Raw genomic sequence first — 18,046 nt, 5'->3', positions numbered from 1 at the left:
TGCATTGGACTCACTCCTGAATGAAGTTGTAAAGGTGTCCATTGGACTACAAGCCAGATAGATATCCACTTGACAGCCAATTTTAGCCTTAATTGGCAGTGTAGATTTTGAGCTATTTACACACTGCTAGTTAGTAGGCTATACAGTGCCTTAAAAAGTATTCATACCCCTTGATATTTTCCATATTTTGTCATGTTACAACCAAAACTGTAAATGTATTTTATTGGGATTGTATGTGATAGACCAACACAAAGTGGCACATAATTGTGAAGTGGAAGGAAAATGATAAATGGTTTTCAATATTTTTTACAAATAAATATCTGAAAAGCATGGCGTGAATTGGTATTTAGCCTTCCTGAGTCAATACTTTGTATAACCCCCTTTCCCTGCAATTACAGTTGCAAGTCTTTTTTGGTATGTCTCTACCAGCTTTGCACATCTAGAGTGACATTCTTGCCCAGTCTTCTTTGCAAAATAGCTTAAGCTCTGTAAGATTGGGAACAGAAATTTTCAAGTCTTGCCACAGTTAGCTTTTCCATTGGATTTGGGTCTGGACTTTGATTGGGCCATTTTAACACAATAATATGCTTTGATCAAAACCATTCCATTGTAGGTCTGGTTGTGTGTTAAGGGTCCTGCTGGAAGGTGAACCTCTGCCCCAGTCTCAAGTCTTTTGCAGACTCTAACACGGCTTTCTACTAAGATTGCCCTGTATTTGGCTCCATCCCTATTCCCATCAACTCTGACCAGCTTCCCTGTCCCTGCTAAAGAAAAGCATCTCCACAACATGGTGCTGCCACCACGTTTCCACAGGGGATGGCGTGTTTAGGTTGATGTGCAGTATTCGTTTTACGCCACACATGTTTTGCTTTTAGGCCAAAATGTTCAGGTTTGCTGTATCCCCCACATGGTTTCTTGCAAACTGCAAACGGGAATTCTTATGGCTTTCTTTTTGCCACTCTTCCATAAAGGCCAGATTTGTGGAGTGCATGACTAATAATTGTCCTGTGGACAGATTTTCCCACATGAGCTGTGAAACTCAGCAGCTACTCTAGAGTTACCATGGGCCTCTTGACAGCTTCTCTGATTAATGCTCTCCTTGCCCAGCCTGTCAGTTTAGGTGGACGGCCATGTCTTGGTAGGTGTGCAGTTGTGCCATACTCTTTTCATTTTTGGATAATGGATTGATGATGGATTTATGTTTTTGGTTGTAACATGACAAAATTTCAAGGGGTGTGAATACTTTTTCAAGGCACTGTATATACACCACTTTAACGTTCTGTCAAATACAGTAAATGAAAGATTTATTGTTAAATTAAATATGGAAAAAACAAAAAACCACGAAGCAACAAAATAGGAAGTACAAACTAAATATAACACATTTTTAGAACTCTAAAAACACACACATAAAATTGCACAGACAAAAAACTGAACAATTTCCACGCTTTGCGTAGTTTTTTCTACAAGATTTTTTAAAATCCAATCTGCACTTTTTCCAATTTTATGAAGTAAATAATAAGCCAGTTAATGCACTTAGTAAAGAATTTTCTGAATTTTTTAGCCTCTATTTCCTTGAATGCCCCCACGGTGAAAAAAAACTAGCCACAATGCACATACAGTGTCTCTGTACACAATGTGAGTGGTGTATCAATTACCTCGTCCAGTTCCACGGACTACTGCTTCACTTGACAGCAAGGCATTGCCATTAGATATGGTCTGGTTAGGCCTGTCTGGTGGTTTACTGCTAAGGTCTTTTTTAATGTCTTTCTTTAGTTCCTGGAGAATAAAAGAGAAATATGGAATAAAGTCAAATATTAGGGCATGCTTTCTATTTACAGAAGCAATATCATATAAAGGTTGTTGTGTTCCCCCCTGTAAAGTCTGTCTATACAAGTGTCAAATTAAAATGGCAAAGGGTCACTTTAGCCCAAAAAGACATTTAAACCTGAAAGGATGTCAATATGTTGTATCTTCTGAGGCGTCTGCTGGAAATAATACACTGCAAAATATATGTACAGAATGTCATAAGACCATACCGGTAAAAATCATACCAGACCATGTGTATATAAGCACATTTACCATTTTATATTATTAAGGTAGGTTTGTGATAATATAAAACACCAATTGAGTTTAGAAGACAGACTTCAGGTAAAGCAAGTAAAATTGCCTTTGGACTAAAAACCCCTCTGCTCAGATAGCATATAGAATGTGAATACTGTATACCAACCACACTGCTGCTAGATTCATTTTTTTTTATACCACAAACTGAAAACTGGTTATATATGCAGTTTCCTATAAACAGAGACCAAAGCTGCTGGGAACATGAGTGACACCATGGTCCGTAGTGCTACAAGCTCAAGGAAGTAAAATTATCACATACTTAACAAGGAAGTAAAATAATCACGTCAAGCTCAATATGTTTTGTGAAAAAATAACTAGATGTACGTTTCCTTCTTAATCAAGTGACACAATCATCCTAATGGAACTTTCTGTTTACATTTAAAGTGAAGTTAGATTGTAAGCTCTAACGAGCAGGGCCCTCTGATTCCTACTATATTAGAGTGTATTGTATTTGTACTGTCTACCCTCAAGTTGTAAAGCGCTGCGCAAACTGCCGGCGCTATATAAATCTTATATAATAATAATAACTTGTGGGGTGGTTCAATGGTACATCACATTATTCAGTGCCTGATGAGACATGATGTATTGTGTCCGTAGTACTGTATTCCTAGGTGCCTTGTAATGCCAGCTGCGCCCCATGGTGCACTGCCGTCCAACCATCACTAGTGAATATCTGTCTTCAACTCATGCCACTTGCCAGAGGCAAGCACCGGCAAGAGGAAAGCAGAGTATGGAAAGGCTGACACACCCCACCTCCTTATGCTTGACTCGGGCAAGTGCTGAAACCTGGACACACACACTTAAGTCTAGTACACACTATAAGAAAATCAGGCAAACATTTTTGTGAAAATAATTTTCGCGTGATTTTCGTATAGTGTCTACACAACTTTCGACAGCCAATTCTGAATTTTTGTACAAAAATTCTCAAAGGGACAAACTCCAAATTGTTTCTCGTGCGGAAAAAAAATAATGGTTTTCGTTTAATGTGTACCGTTTTCGTACTTTTTTTGTACAAGCGAAATCAGAAAAGAAAGAATTTTCATAAGAATTCTCTTTCATCGGTTCCGATTTGCTGTGAAACAACGAGGAAAATCAGAGGTCGTTTGGAGAGTGCAAAATCAGGCTCACTTCTGCATAGTAACCAATCAGCTTCTTACTTCACCTTGTTCAATTAAGCTTTGGCAATAAAACTTGGAAGCTGATTGGTTTCTATGCAGAAGTGAGCCTGATTTTGCACTCTCCGGTTTTATTAACCACTTGCCGACTGCCAACAGTAATATTTCTACGGCAGTGTGGCACCCCTGGGTCCAGCGATGTAGACCTACGTCCATGGACTCCTAGTGATCCACAGCGGGAGTGATTGCCGCCTCCCTTCCCCGATCGTCGGGAAAACTGTGAGAAGACCCGCCTGCTTATGTAAACAAAGCAGGCGGGTCTTCTCAATGACAGACAGGAAGACATCACTAGATTCAGCATAGCTGAACCTGCGATCTCTGTCTGTGTCACAGAACCCCCCCCCCCCCACACACACACACACACGTTAGTAAGCATGAGGCATACATTTAACCCATTGATCACCCATAGGGTTAACCCTTCCCTGCCAGTGTCATTATTACAGTAACAGTGCATGATTATAGCACAAAATACGCTTTTTGCGGGATTCTTTACCAAAAATATGTAGCAGAAAAGAAATTGGCCTAAAATGTTAAAAAATTTAGATTTTAAAATTTTTTGGGGGGAATGTCATATAGCAGAATGTGAAAAATATTGTTTTTTTTTTTTTTTCAAAATTGTCGCTCTTTTTTTGTTTATAGCGCAAAAATTAAAAAAAAAAAAAAATAAATAAAAAATAAAATAAAATCGCACAGGTGATCAAATACCACCAAAAGAAAGCTCTATTTGTGGGAAAAAAAGGACGTAAATTTTGTTTGGGTACAGTGTCGCACGACTGCGCAATTGTCCATTAAAGTAACAGTGCTGGATCGCATAATAGGGCCTGGTCAGAAAGGGGGCAAATCCTTCCGGGGCTGAAGTGGTTAATAAACCCCATAGTGTTACAGGGCACCTAGGAAAATGGAGCAAAGTGCTACATCTTCTGTACTTTGTCCCACCAGGAACTGAATAATGTAAAATAAAAAAAATAAATAAAAAAATACATTTTTCTTTTATACCGTTAAGCTGTTGCTGTATTACAATAGGTAATGGAGTTATTAGAATGAGTGTTTATTCTTTCAATTTGAATGACACATGATGCACTAAGGCAACGCACCTGCTTTTCAGTGCACTGCATTAGAAAAAAGGACTACATGCTTATTTACAGGGCCGGTGCTAGACTATTTTGTGCCCTAGGCAAGACCGCCTACTTGCACCCCGCCTCCCCCCCAAAAAAAAAATGTGAACTTGGCTTGTGGTTTTGGTGCATAAACACAAAAAAAAAGAAAAAGAAACAAGCATTCAGGGGGGCTACAGGATCGCCTCCTGAAACGCCTGACAGCAGCTGCCTAACTACACTGTGAAAAGCATTCCACTGTGGACTATATTTTTTAGAACTTGGCTAATTTGAACCCATTGTACAGCCATTGTAATGACACCAATATTTTTGTTCTTTTAACATGGTGACAGTAAGCTGAAGTAGTACAGTCTGTAGGCTACAGGTTGCACCGCCCCCTACTGCCTCCTCAGCCAGCTGAACCTTCCTCATATGTCACTCCCTTCTGATATCACCCAGGATTCCCCGAGTCCCAGCAGCATGTTACTTTTCAATACAATTCGTAGGAGATTGATTGTGGCTGTGACAGATACAAGCTGTGCAGGTCCCGCAGCTACACTAGCCTAGTTGCTGCACACCTGACCCCCCCTTATCTACGCCCCTAGGCCGTGGCTGAACCCTTGGCGGCAGTGCACCCAAGACGGCTGCCTAGTTTGCCTAGTGGTAGCATGGCCCCTGGTTATTTATGCACATTAGGGTGCATTGATGGCTCATTCATTTCAAATTGGATGCCATGACGAAACCCAATTCAACACACCGCAATTAAAGGATAAGTTCACCTTTTGGTACAGGTTACACGATCCACCCACATTTAGGGTAGAACATGTAACATGTTCCAGCAGCTGCAGCCTCCTCCCCCCCCCCCCCTCCTCAGTGACAGCGGGAGTGGGAGTGCATTTTCTCCGGGCACCCACTTTTACTGTTTGAAAATAACAATGCATTCAAAGCCCTCTTTAAATGGGAAACTACAAGTCCCAACAGCCTTTGAGGCTATCGGCTTGTAGTTTCAATGAACTAGCATGGCGCTGTTGAGCACTCTAGTAGTTCACTTCATCTTCCTGTCAGTGTGCATTTCACTGCCCAGACGAGGTATGAGCAGACAGATACACTGGGACGTCTGCAAGAGTCCTGCATGGCACCCGTGATCTGCTGATCTCGGGTGCAATGCTTTCCAGGCTCCAAATAAAAAAGATAATAAATGCACATTTTTTTACTTGCAAAAAGATGTGCATATATTCATTTTTTTTAAAAAGATGAACTTATCCTTTAAACCCAAACAGCAAAAATGTATTATATTGCAGCTTACCAATTCTTAGATGGGATAGTTGCATTAATTTTCTTTTTTAGCCTTTCTTCCTTTTTACTTTTTAACCTGGTTATCTGGCCAGTAAATCTGTATTTTCTCAAAAAGAACCAGCTGTCCTACAGATGTAGCGGTTAGAGAGTTAGGACAAACCATTTACCTCTGACAGGGGTGCTTATAAAGTTTTTACATGAATAAATAAAAGATGATCATTGTAACAAAAGGAAAAAAAAAAAGCTGTTGCTATAACTGCATATAAAGTATTACTTTGACTTCAATTTCTCAGTGTATCTAAATCTGCCAGTAGTACATCTAAATACTCCCCTCTCCCTAGATTGACAATGCTGCTGTCTGAATGTGCCCCCTGTGTTCCATCATTCAAAGTGGGGGCACTGTATTACAGGAGGTGTGTTAGTGCATAGATCACCAGGTGAAAATAGAGAGAAAATGCCTAAAAAAAGAAAACCAATGCAGCCACCACATATAACGATTAGTAAGCTGCAATATATTCCATTTTTGGTTTTGGCTTAAATACCACTTTAGGTAAATGGGCCCTTACAAGTAGGGAGAAGAGACTGATATTTTGTTGGTATGGACATATCTTTGCCTGCTATCATTCCATTTAGTATGGCATGTTTGGTTAATATGGATAATTACATTTACTGCAAAGTATATTAGTTGAAAAATAGGCCTAAGCATCTTTAATATTGTTATATATCTGTACCTTAGTGATTCACGCTTTAAAACCAGATGGTTTGATTTAATTACTGACAACACATGCTTTGTCATTGTCCTAGGATTCTTTGGCTGAGTCACCTGTCCTCATTTTGTACTATCTTTACACATGACTAGCCCTGGCTACATTGCGCAGTCCCTCTTCTGATTATAGATTTGTTTGCCCCTTGGCTCTAATGAATTTATTCTATATGCAGTAATCCCTGGCTTAAAGGGTAACTCCACTTTTGTGGGGAAAAAAATAGCAAATAAAAAAACACAATATAGCGTGTATACAATTGCGACACAAGTCATTCTGTAATTGAATGTTAACCACTTCTGGACCGGGCCTTTTTCTGGCACTTTTTGCTATAAAATTACTTAGAACCCCCAAACATTATAGATTTTTTTTTTTTTTAGCAGAGACCCTGGGGAATAAAATGGAGATTGTTGCAATATTTTTTATCACAATTCACTTTTTTTAATTAAAAAATAAGAAAACAGTAAAGTTAGCCCAATTGTTTTCTATAATGTGAAAGATAATGTTACGCCGAGTAAATAGATACCCAACATGTCACGCTCGTGGAATGGGGACAAACATTAGTACTTAAAAATCCCCATTGGCGACATTTTAAAAATGTCTACAGGTTACCAGTTTAGAGTTACAGAGGAGGTCTAGGGCTCAAATTGTTGCTCTCACTCCAACGATCACAGCGATACATGTGTGGTTTCAACACCGTTTACATATGTGGGCGCAACTTGCCAATGTGTTCGCTTCTGCCACTGGGGACGGGGCTCTTTAATTTTTTTTTTCTACTTATTTTAGCTTTTTTTTTTTTACAGAAATAAGCATGACAGGATCTCTTTAATGTGAGATCTGGGGTCAAAAAGTCCTCAGATCTCACATCTACACTAAAAAAAAAAATAATTTTTTGTTTATCTTGGAAAAAAAAAATGGGCTCTTTAAATAGGTTGCTAGGAAGCAACGTACGACGTCACTCTGGTCCTCCAAGGCCATAGAGTCTAGTTTGGGCCTTCTTGCCCTCACTCTACTTCCTGCCTGAGGGGACAGCAGACCGGTTCGTTTTCCCCACTACCGGCGGGTCCGGTAAGCGGGGAAAACGACCGGGAAGCGGCGGATGGGAGGGAGGGCACCTCTCCTGCCGCCCATAAAGGGGATCCCACAGGGAATCCGCCCCTGGGACCACCCTTATGTTAAAGCGGACCGCCCTCAGTTTAAAAAAATACTGGGGTTATGGCAGCTTTCTGCTGCCATAACCCCAGTATTTAACGTCAAAGTACCAACGTAAAATTGCGGCGGGCAGTCCATAAGTGGTTGATAAAAATTATCTTTCCTTTTCAATCTGCAGCTGTTGTAATTTTCTGAAAATACAAAGCAACATGGCTACCTGGAGGTGTTCTGTACACAGAATGTATACTGACCACACCCCAGAAACATAATTTCCTGCTTGTGTGATTGGCTCACCGATTTTCCCAGAAGTCTGCACTAAGATACAAGTCAGATTTCTGGCATCCCCTGCAACAAAAATGTCATTTTTGGTGAGATACTCCCAATAGGAACACATCTAAAGGGATGCAGACCCAAAACCTTTTCTCATTAGAGCCCTGCAGCTGCCACAGCTGATAGATAATTATGAAACCACTCCCATTAGACCCACTCAGCACAGAGGCACAGAGGAACAAACAATGATTTCTTTAGAATACCAAAACGTAGGAATCTGCAACAAAGTTTGTTAAAGCGGAGTTCCGGGCAAAAAAAATGTTTGAGATAAAAATACCCCCAGGACAGTCAGGGCTAGTGCATTTAAGCAACAATAGCCTCTGAACTGTCCACTGTTTAGCTTACCTGCAGGATGAAATACTTACCTTGTATATTTCTTGTCCAGCGCTGCCATCTCCGGTGTGGGCAGCTGAAGCCGCAGTGTCCCTAATCGCGTCCCTCTTCCTGGATGTCGGAAGTCCCAGAAGGCCATGCATTCAGCAGAGAATGATGCGTCTGCCCCCGAAGTGACGAGGGACACCGGTGCAGGCGCATTGACTCCTGGGATTGATGACGCTCATCTCCCAGGAGTCAATGCAAAGGAGGAAGTGACGTCGGGGGCCACGGCCGCAGAGGGAGGAAGTGGAAGGAAGGTAAGTTAATTTTCAGAAAAAATCAGGTAAGTGAAACAAAAAAATAAAATAATAATTATCCAATTCTTTTTCAGGTTGTTTTCATTGAACGGAAACTGCAAAGTGGAAAAATAGGGTGGAACTCCACTTTAAATACCTTGTAATGTACAGAGATCACCCAGAGGGTAATGTTTTTTTCTCAACAAAAGTGGAGTCACGCTTTAAGTGGCAGACATGTCAAATATACAGTGGCGCATGCAATGTACTCCTTAAAAAAAGCAAGTGTGGAATTTGATAAAGGCGGTGGCTTGTGGTATAGGTGTAGGGATTGGAACTACCAGGCTGCTATTAATCAAGGATGTCAAGGCTCTTATCAAAGCGTTTTTATGCTACACCAGATTGCTGCCATGTTGCTTTACAGAAAGTTACCAGGGAATTATAGCTTCTAAAAGGTTACCTAAAAGGTTATCCTCAGAAAAGTAATAGAGGGAAAATGTTCCACTAGGTACACTAGTTCTGGTGACCTGGGGGTCCCCAAAGAATTCCCTTAGTTTGCAGAGATTTCCTCTCACTTCCTGTTTGGCTATGGGACAGGAAATGAAGGAAACTATTTCTGCAATGGGAAATAGATTGCAAAAATAATTACTACCCTCCCTTACTCTGTCTAAAATGAAAAAGAAATAACCTATAATTCTACTTTAAAGGGATTGCAACTAAAAAAAATTAATAAATGGTTATACTTAACTGCTCTGTGCAATGATTTTGCATAGAGCAGCCCCAGTCTTCTTCTTTTTGGGTCTTGCGCCAGCTGTCATGGCTCCTTCCCCCGCTGAGTGCCCCCAATAGCAAGCCTTTTGCTATGGGGGCACCTGAGCCATGCTCATTTCACACACAGAACGTGGCTCCGCCCTGCCCCACACTCTATCCTCATTGGCTCACTGGCTTAGATTGACAGCAGCAGGACCCAGTGGCTCCCGCTGCTGTGTGAGCCAATCAGGAGAGAGAGATCCAGGAGAGTTACTGCTCTCGTGCACATCGCTGGATTGAGATGGGCCCCCGGAAAGTATAAGAGGGGCTGGAGGGGAAGCTTCACCGAGGATATTTTTACCTCAATACATTAAATGCATTAACCTCTTGGCACCAGCCGCACACAATTATGCAGCCTCTCGGAGGATGGGCCTTGGTGCAGAGCGGCTGCCTATTTGCATGCATTAGTGCAAAAACAGCTGTGCCGAGAGCGTGCACCCTGTGATTGAGAGGTTCCCGATCATGTGAGAGCCAATCACGGCAGTCACATGATCATAAAACCCACCCTGCCTCCTGGTATCCTAAACTCCTTAAAGGGTCCGGAGGCGCCAGCTTGTTGTGGAATTTAACAGTGGCCCACTAAATGATACCTTTCTTTTGTAAAGATTTGGAAAGGAAGTTTGGCCAAGCCTAACCCCCCCCCCCCCTTCAAAGTCACTGTACAATGGATAAACAGCCCTTTTGTCCTCAGGACAAATGGTGTTGGTTTGGGGGGATGGTATATTCCTTAATCACAAGTCTAAATGACTGCAAAAAGCTGCAAGAAGTCAGTCTCACACAGGAACATCCATGAAGCAAGAAGCTAAACCTGACTTCCCTGAGCCATGTGCATTGGAATGAGACTCCATGGCTGCATACTTCTTTTAGTTAAGTATATTTGCTTTATCTTTATCTGTATCTGCTAGTCTTGTATTATGCTCCTAAATATTGTAATAGTTTTGTATGTAAAGATTGTTTTTGCATAGTAAAGCACATTTACACACCACAAAGGTCTAAGTTTCCTTGGTTGTACCGCAAAGTAACCACGCTAGAAACACACGCAAAACACAGCTCCAAGGTGTTAAGGTAAAAACCCTCCTGCTTTTAGAACCACTTTAAAGTAGAAGTCCACCCTAACACTAAAATCCCTGCATCTACAGACCAGCACGATCTAACAGCAACCTATCTAGCCCTGTAAAGAAAAAAAATCAGTGTACATACCTTTTTTGAAGCCGATCTGACCAGATCCCATGCTTTGCTGTGGAGGCGGGTGCAGAGGACACAGCCCCATAGTAAGTCAAGTCTAGGAGTGACGTCACTCCCCACTCATTTCACAGCCGTTGTTGGCTGTGTCCTCTGCAGAGCTTCTGTCGCTGGAGACCGGATCCGATTGGCTTCAAAAAAGGCATGTATAGCAATTTCTTCTTTACAGGGCTAGATAGGTTAGTCTTAGATTGTGGATGTGTGTAGATGCAGGGATTTAGTGTTAGGGTAGACTTACACTTTAAGCTGCTAGCATTAGTAAATAGATAGGAAAGTATATCATATATACTGTCAGGTTTCTGTGGTAGTGAACCCTTGAAGTACGCCAACTCAGGGTTCCCCAAGGAGTGGAGTCTAAGCCCCAGCCTGCTTCTTTACCAGGGCCCCTAATGGTGGGGATGAACTTGCAGCAAGCTGGACCCAGGTCACGGTGCCCAGGTATACTCTGCTAAAGATACAGAGACCACTTATATATGCAGAGTACAGGTGAAAGGAAACAGTAGAGGATCCAGACGAGGTCAGGGCGGGCGGCAGGCAAGCAAAATGGTAGACAAAGCAAGACACAGAATACAAGCTATGCAAGGCAAAGCAAGAGCTCAGAGAAACTGGGAAGTTGCTCAGGCAACATGAGCTGCACTGAGCATGTCTCATATTGGGAGGCAAACTAGGAGGCATGGCAGGAAGTGACAGAAGGGAAAGGAATATAAACCCACAGTATTACAGGCAATGCCCACAGGTGAACACAGAAGCCAAACACATATGAATAGAATAAAAGGTCTAGTGGAACCACTGCAGCAAGGAGGTAAGAATTTCACAGGCAGGAAACTGCAGGCTTAGCCCACGTTCACATTGCATGCAGCTTTGAAATTGCGCGACTTCATTTGAAATCACATGATTTCAAAGCCGCATGTCAGTGCGACTTCAGGTGTAACTTTGAAGAAATCTGTGCAACTTCATGCACAGATGTCTATTCAAGTCACACCCAAAATTCGCCAAAAGTAGCGCATGTACTACTTTTTCAAATTGATGTGGCACTGCAAAGTCAGCGTCACATCAATTTGAACATGGACATTGCCGACAACGTGGTGCGACTTGTCATGCAATTTGACCAGTTAAGTCACTCCAATGTAAATGAGGCCCAAACCGCAACAAATACTTGTTTTAAACAGGAGGGGTTTTAAGTAAGCTAAGGGCAGATGGATTTCAGGAAGCAAATGCAATGTGAATCATCTGCCTTTACTCAAGATGGCCACAGCCAGAAATGCTAGAAGGGTGTTTTTCAAAGTGATTTCCCAGCAAAATAAAGCATTGATGGATGAGTTTGCTTTAAATATTAAAAATTTGTTAAATAGCGTTTTGGTTTGTGGTGCTCAGATGCAGTGTAGTTCTGGGAAGGCTGTCCACAAGGTTTAGGAGTGTGTCTATGGGAATGTTTGACCATTCTTCTAGAAGGGCATTTCTGAGGTCAGGCACTGATATTAGACGAGAAGGCCTGGCTCACAGTCTCCGCTCTAATTCATCCCAAAGGTGTTCTATCAGGTTGAGGTCAGGACTCTGTGCAGGCCAGTCAAGTTCCTCCACCCCAAACTCACTTATCCATATCTTTATGGACCTTGCTTTAGGGAAGAGACTGCGAGCCAGGCCTTCTTTCCAACATCAGTGCCTGACCTCACAAACGTGCTTCTGGAAGAATGGCCAAACATTCCCATAGACACACTCCTAATGTGGACAGCCTTCCTAGGAGAGTTGAAGCTGTTATAGCTGCAAAGGGTGGGCAAACTCAATATTGAACCCTACAGACTGGCATGCCATTAAAGTTCATGTGCGTGTAAGGCAGACGTCCCGATACTTTTGGTAATATAGTGAACCTGAAAAGAAACGGAGACCTCTATTTAATAAAAATAAAATGTTTTAATATAGAATATTTAATATCTCAATGAAATACTATACATTTCATTTAGGATTTTTTTTTAAATAAATACTTGGATGGGTTAAATCAGATATTTAAATCTGCCAACATTTTAAAAGAAAATATCTCTTTATTGGACGAGGCTGTAAGTTACTAATAGATCAGTTCTCTTTGGTCCTAATATTACTTGCATGCATGCAAACTTGCTTATATTTTGTGTTTTCCTCTTTTCTCCCCACTGATCAGTCTGTAATAGATAATACGATAATAGTGTTCTCGTAGGTATTCATTTGTGTCAAATATGGTTACTGGAAAGCACTATTTCAGGACACTGAATTTAAAACATAAACTGTTAATTAGCTAAATATTATTTGTAGTGGGGAACATCCTACTGCGCAACAGGCAGTTTAATCATTGTGCTGAACACTTTACCCCACCTCTCCGAATGACTACACTTCAATAGAGCAACCAGCATCTGCTCCCATAATAAGCACTTCTGAAAGTCAGAGGCTTTAATCTCACCATTACTGCAATAAATGGCAACATGAATGAAAGAAGCGTGAGCTTGTTGTGTAATTTAGCTGATGGTGCTGAAAATTTAGCTTTAGGTCACTGTTAATACAAAAATGGGGATGGTCAGAGCATGTTCCTACCAAATAAACCCCTAACTTTGTATTTGTCCTGAACAAAATGACTTGGACCATACCATTCCTCGCATTGGTGTGCCTTGTCATTTTACTGAGTGTTGCTAATAAAGTCCGAACCGCACCACATCCAACGGACGTTCATGGATACAGGTAGTAAAAGGGGAACCCTACCAAATAAATCCCTAACTTTGTATTTGTTTGGAACAAAAGGGCTTAGTGCACCCCATCTCTCACGTTGGTGTTTTGCACCATTTTCCTTGAGCGTGGTCTTCAAAGGGATAGTTCACCCTTACCACAAAACTGCCTATGCAGATAAGGGACATCTGTAGATAAAAACTAACTGTGCAGCTCTGACTAAAGTTGAATAATGCCCTTGCTATAGGTGCAGGCCATTTACTTACCTTATGAAGCTTGACCTGAAAACTCCCAAGACGTTGCTAAGAGAGGCCCAGCTGTTAGACCTGTTTAATGTGGGCTTCAGCTTGCATAAGAGCAGTGTGAACAGCAAGCTTTGACAAAGCATTTGCAGAGCTTTCAGCGAGCTTTGTTGAAGCTTTTAAAGTACCATTCAGCTCCAGTTTGTAAAAGTTGAACGCAAATCCTAATGGGAGTGTTGATTGCCACTTTAAACAAGCTGCTAGCAGGCTTCAGAACTGCTTGAAGCTTGTTGAAAGCCTGCCAGTGGCTTGTTTAAAGTGGAAATCAACTCTCCCATTAGGATTTGTGTTTAACATTTACAAGATGGAGCTGCATGGTACTTTGAACACTTCAACAAAAGTTGCTGAAAGCTCTGGCTGTGTGAATCAGGCCTAACTGTTCACCTTTACCATTTTCCAGGAGGTTGCTAAGTGAGGCCTAGTCATCACTGCTCACCAGGGTTGCCACATCATTATTATTACTATACAGGATTTATATAGCGCCAACAGTTTGCGCAGCGCTTATATAGCGCCATCCCTTTAAACCAGGACACATATTAATTACACAGGTTCTGAGGCTAATATAATGCACTTAAGGCACTAAGTGAGTTTAATTACCACCTTCATCAGCCACAGAACCTGTGTAATTAATGTGTGTTCTGGATTAAAGCGATGAGATGGCAACCCTACTGCTCACCTCCACCACCACAGGAGTGAGCTCTCAAATGCTGAACTCCGAGCTATTGCATCATGGGAGAGAAAGAGCATGGGAGGGGGTTTGAATCAGAGAAAGGGCTCACCCCTGTGATGACTAGGCCTCTTTACAAAGTCCTGTGAGTATTCCACTCAGGCTTCATAAGGTATGTAAATGGCCTACATCTATAGCAAGGGTATTATTCATCTTTAGTCAGAGCTGTACCATTTGTTTTTTATCTACAAACATCCCTTACCTGCAAAGGCAGGTTTTTTCGTAAAGGTGAATTATCCTTTTAAAGGTTTTTCTGGACCGCAAAAGATCCCAGGCCCATTGAGGTTCATTGTGAAATGACATCATAGGTTTTAATTCAACCAATGAGGCTCGGTTCACACTACTGTGATGCGACTTTGATGTGATTTACTGGGCGAATTTGATGGGAAATTGCATAATTTAAGAGGGGCCAAGTCACACTGTAAAATCGCACAAAAGTAGTACAGGAAACCTTCCCAAAATGGCACTGGTTCTGAGTCTCATTGATTGGAAAGGGCAAAGGGAAAATAATGGGATTTTACTTGTTACACGAGAAGAAGTCGCACTAGTGTGAACCAGGCCTTAGGAACACAAGTTCCTGAGCTGAGTTATGGCCGGAATACACGATAAGAAAATCGGCCGAAAATTTCCATTTAGCAAACGATCGGCCAATATTCTACTCGTTAATGCCCAGCCATCAATGACCAATATCGATATTGTAAACGAAAAATACAGTTTGAAAAAAACTAAAAATTCTGCAAATTAACGATATTCTATACCTTGGTGTTAAGGTCGTTCATTTGAAATCTGTAGAACATCATCACGCTGAACACTGTTTCGATGGTCGGCAGACAACGGTCGGGCGATATTCGGCCCGTGTATGTTGGCAACGTTTTCGACCAACGAACACTTTTTCATTAGTCGGTGGTCGAATGATCGGGCGATATTCTAATTGTGTATTCCGGCCATTAGTTTGAACATACCCTAACAGGCCCAGGTAATAAGAGTGCAGTGATCCATCTATGGTAGAGGGTCTCCATACTTTCTAACCAAAATGCCAGTTTGCTGTCCTTCAGACTTTACGGGGGCCAGATTATGGCCAGTGGCAGTGGGATGAATGGGAGTTAGGGACTTTAGATTGTAAACTCCTTGAGGGCAGGGAATGATGTGAATGTAAAATAAATAAGGGTAAAACGCTTTGTAAATTAACAACGCTATACAAGTACCTGAAATAAATAAATGAATAGTGCCCCATATTTGGCTTCAGGGGAATGAACAGTACCCCACCATTGGTGTCAGCAGGAGGAATACAGTCTCATATGAGATAAAGACAAGCACAGTGCTGCATCTGGCCCACGGTCACCACTTTGGAGACCACCAATCTACAGCATTAGAAAGACTTTCAAACAAACATTCAGACTCCATTCACACTTGGCATTTTGGGATCTCAAAACACACTAGAATCATAAAATTTAGGCTCAGGTGCCATTATTTTTAATGGCACGTAAAACGCAGTGACATTTTGTTGTGATTGTCACGCAATTCAACGCACGGCAATCGCATCACATGAAGCTTGTTGCCCAAATGAAGCTCCTGCTCCTTTTTGGGCAACAAGCTTCACGTGATGCAATTTACTGCTATTGAAAATAATGGTACCTGAACCTGCGTTTTGCGATCAAGGGCAGAATCCCAGCGATTCTTCCCGTGATCCCAAAATGCCAAGTGTGAATGGAGCCTCAAAAACCTAAATTTATTTTACAGTGTAGTGTTAACAAAAAACTTTCAGGGCCAGTTCACACCATAGAAATGCAGTCTAGATGTGTTCCGAAAACATTTCTGCATGCGCGTTTTTGATGCGTTTCTGGTGCATTTTTGATGCGTCTCCAATGCATTTTTTCCTCTTTTTTTTTTTTTCTTCATCCTAAATTAGGACATGTGCATTCCAGTGCATTTTTAATGCATTTTACTGCGTTTCAGTACAGTTTAGTACAGAAAAAATGCAGCATGTTCTACCTTTTTTTTTCTGGAACTGGAATGCACTGGAACTGACCGCACTGGTGTGAACTATCTCATTGGAAACCATATAACCTACTATCCATATGTTTCTGATGCAGAAAAAAAACGCACTGGACTCCATGTGGTGTGAACCGGCCCTCTATCTGCAATGCTTATACCATAAGCAGGATTATTCAGTACAAAGTCTTGCCTATTTGCTATGCTGGCTATACATTTAGGATTATCAGGCTGAATTTGAAAAGCTTTAAAGGGTTAGTTCACCTAAACCAAAAAAAAATGTGTATGCAAACAAGGCAAGAGGTGCCTGTAGATAAAAACAAACTGTGTAGCTTTTACTAAAATGGAATAATGCCATTGCTATAGGCGTAAGGCCCCTTAAGTACACCCGAAAGCCCTGTTGAAAAACTCCTAAAGATGGCAGCATCCTGTCCTACCTTGCTGCTAAAATGTTGATAAGACACTTCCAGCTGTTACTGTTTGTCCTCACCATCACAGGAGTTCTTAAACCCCCGCACGTGTGGTCCACTATCTCCTCCGTTGCAGTATTACGAAGACAGAGTGCATGCGAGGGAGTTTGAATTAGCTGGGAGTGTCTTAGCAACACCCCTAGCAACAAGGCAGCACAGGATGATACCATCTCTGGGGTGTTTTCAGCCAGGCTTTGAGAGGTACGAAAGTGGCCTATATCAACAACAGGGGCATACTTTAACTGCACAGTTTGTTTAAACCCAAAAGGTGAACTAACTATTTAATATAAGGATAAGGACCTTTTATTTTAGTCATGCTACTGTAATTTTCAAATCTCATATGATTCACCTGCAAATAACTCAGTTTTTTTTTTTAAAAAGATCCTTATCCTGGTGTGTTAGCTTTTGGCACTTTTCCACTGCAAGTACCGGCTCGGCTCTACTCAGCCCTGCTTGGCCCGGTTTGCTTTTCCACTGCTGGTACCGCATGGTATAGTGTCGGAACGGTTCGGTATAGGTTTGCTTTTCCACTAAAGTAGTACTAAAGTTAAGTGGGTGGGATAACAACGGGGTGGGTGGGATTCTCTGACCAATCAGTGGCTAGTAGTGACTGCATGCAAAGGATTGTGGGATATGGTACCAGTTTGGTACCTGTTGGAACCACAATTGAGTAGGTACTGTTTTTTCAGAGCCGTACCGTACCGTACCGTTCGGTTCCATGCAGTGGAAAAGCAAACCTATACCGTACCGTACCGTTCCGACCCTATACCATGCGGTACCGCAGTGGAAAAGCACAAAAGCGTGCCGAACCGGTACGGTTCCATGCAGTGGAAAAGCGCCATTATGGCACTTTTCCACTGCAAGTACCGGCTAGTACCGGCTCGGCTCTACTCGGCCCTGCTTGGCCCGGTTTGCTTTTCCACTGCTGGTACCACATGGTATAGGGTTGGAACAGTTCGGTACGGTACGGTATAGGTTTGCTTTTCCACTAAAGCAGTACTAAAGTTAAGTGGGTGGGATAACAACGGGGTGGGTGGGATTCTCTGACCAATCAGTGGCTAGTAGTGACTGCATGCAAAGGATTGTGGGATATGGTACCAGTTTGGTACCTGTTGGAACCACAATCGAGTAGGTACTGTTTTTTCAGGGCCATACCGTACCGTACCGTTCGGTTCCATGCAGTGGAAAAGCAAACCTATACCGTACCGTACCGAACCGTTCCGACCCTATACCATGCGGTACCGCAGTGGAAAAGCACAAAAGGGTGCCGAACCG

The 18,046-nt window shown here is 42.0% G+C and overlaps 1 protein-coding gene across 1 annotated transcript in view; it reads right to left on the bottom strand.

Moving 5' to 3' along the window:
- Positions 1-18,046, bottom strand: part of SH3KBP1 (SH3 domain containing kinase binding protein 1) — a 568,203-nt gene that overhangs the window by 349,237 nt on the left and 200,920 nt on the right. The window contains exon 3 of the mRNA XM_082244592.1: positions 1,656-1,776. Within this exon, the coding sequence (XP_082100718.1) occupies positions 1,656-1,776 (121 nt within the window). The remainder of the gene's footprint in view (positions 1-1,655; positions 1,777-18,046) is intronic.

Source organism: Pelophylax lessonae (assembly GCF_965119305.1).
Source record: "Pelophylax lessonae genome assembly, chromosome: 2".
Classification (NCBI taxonomy): Eukaryota; Metazoa; Chordata; class Amphibia; order Anura; family Ranidae; genus Pelophylax; species Pelophylax lessonae.
Note: the sequence above shows the minus strand (reverse complement) of the source record. Positions and strands in the feature narration are given on the sequence as shown.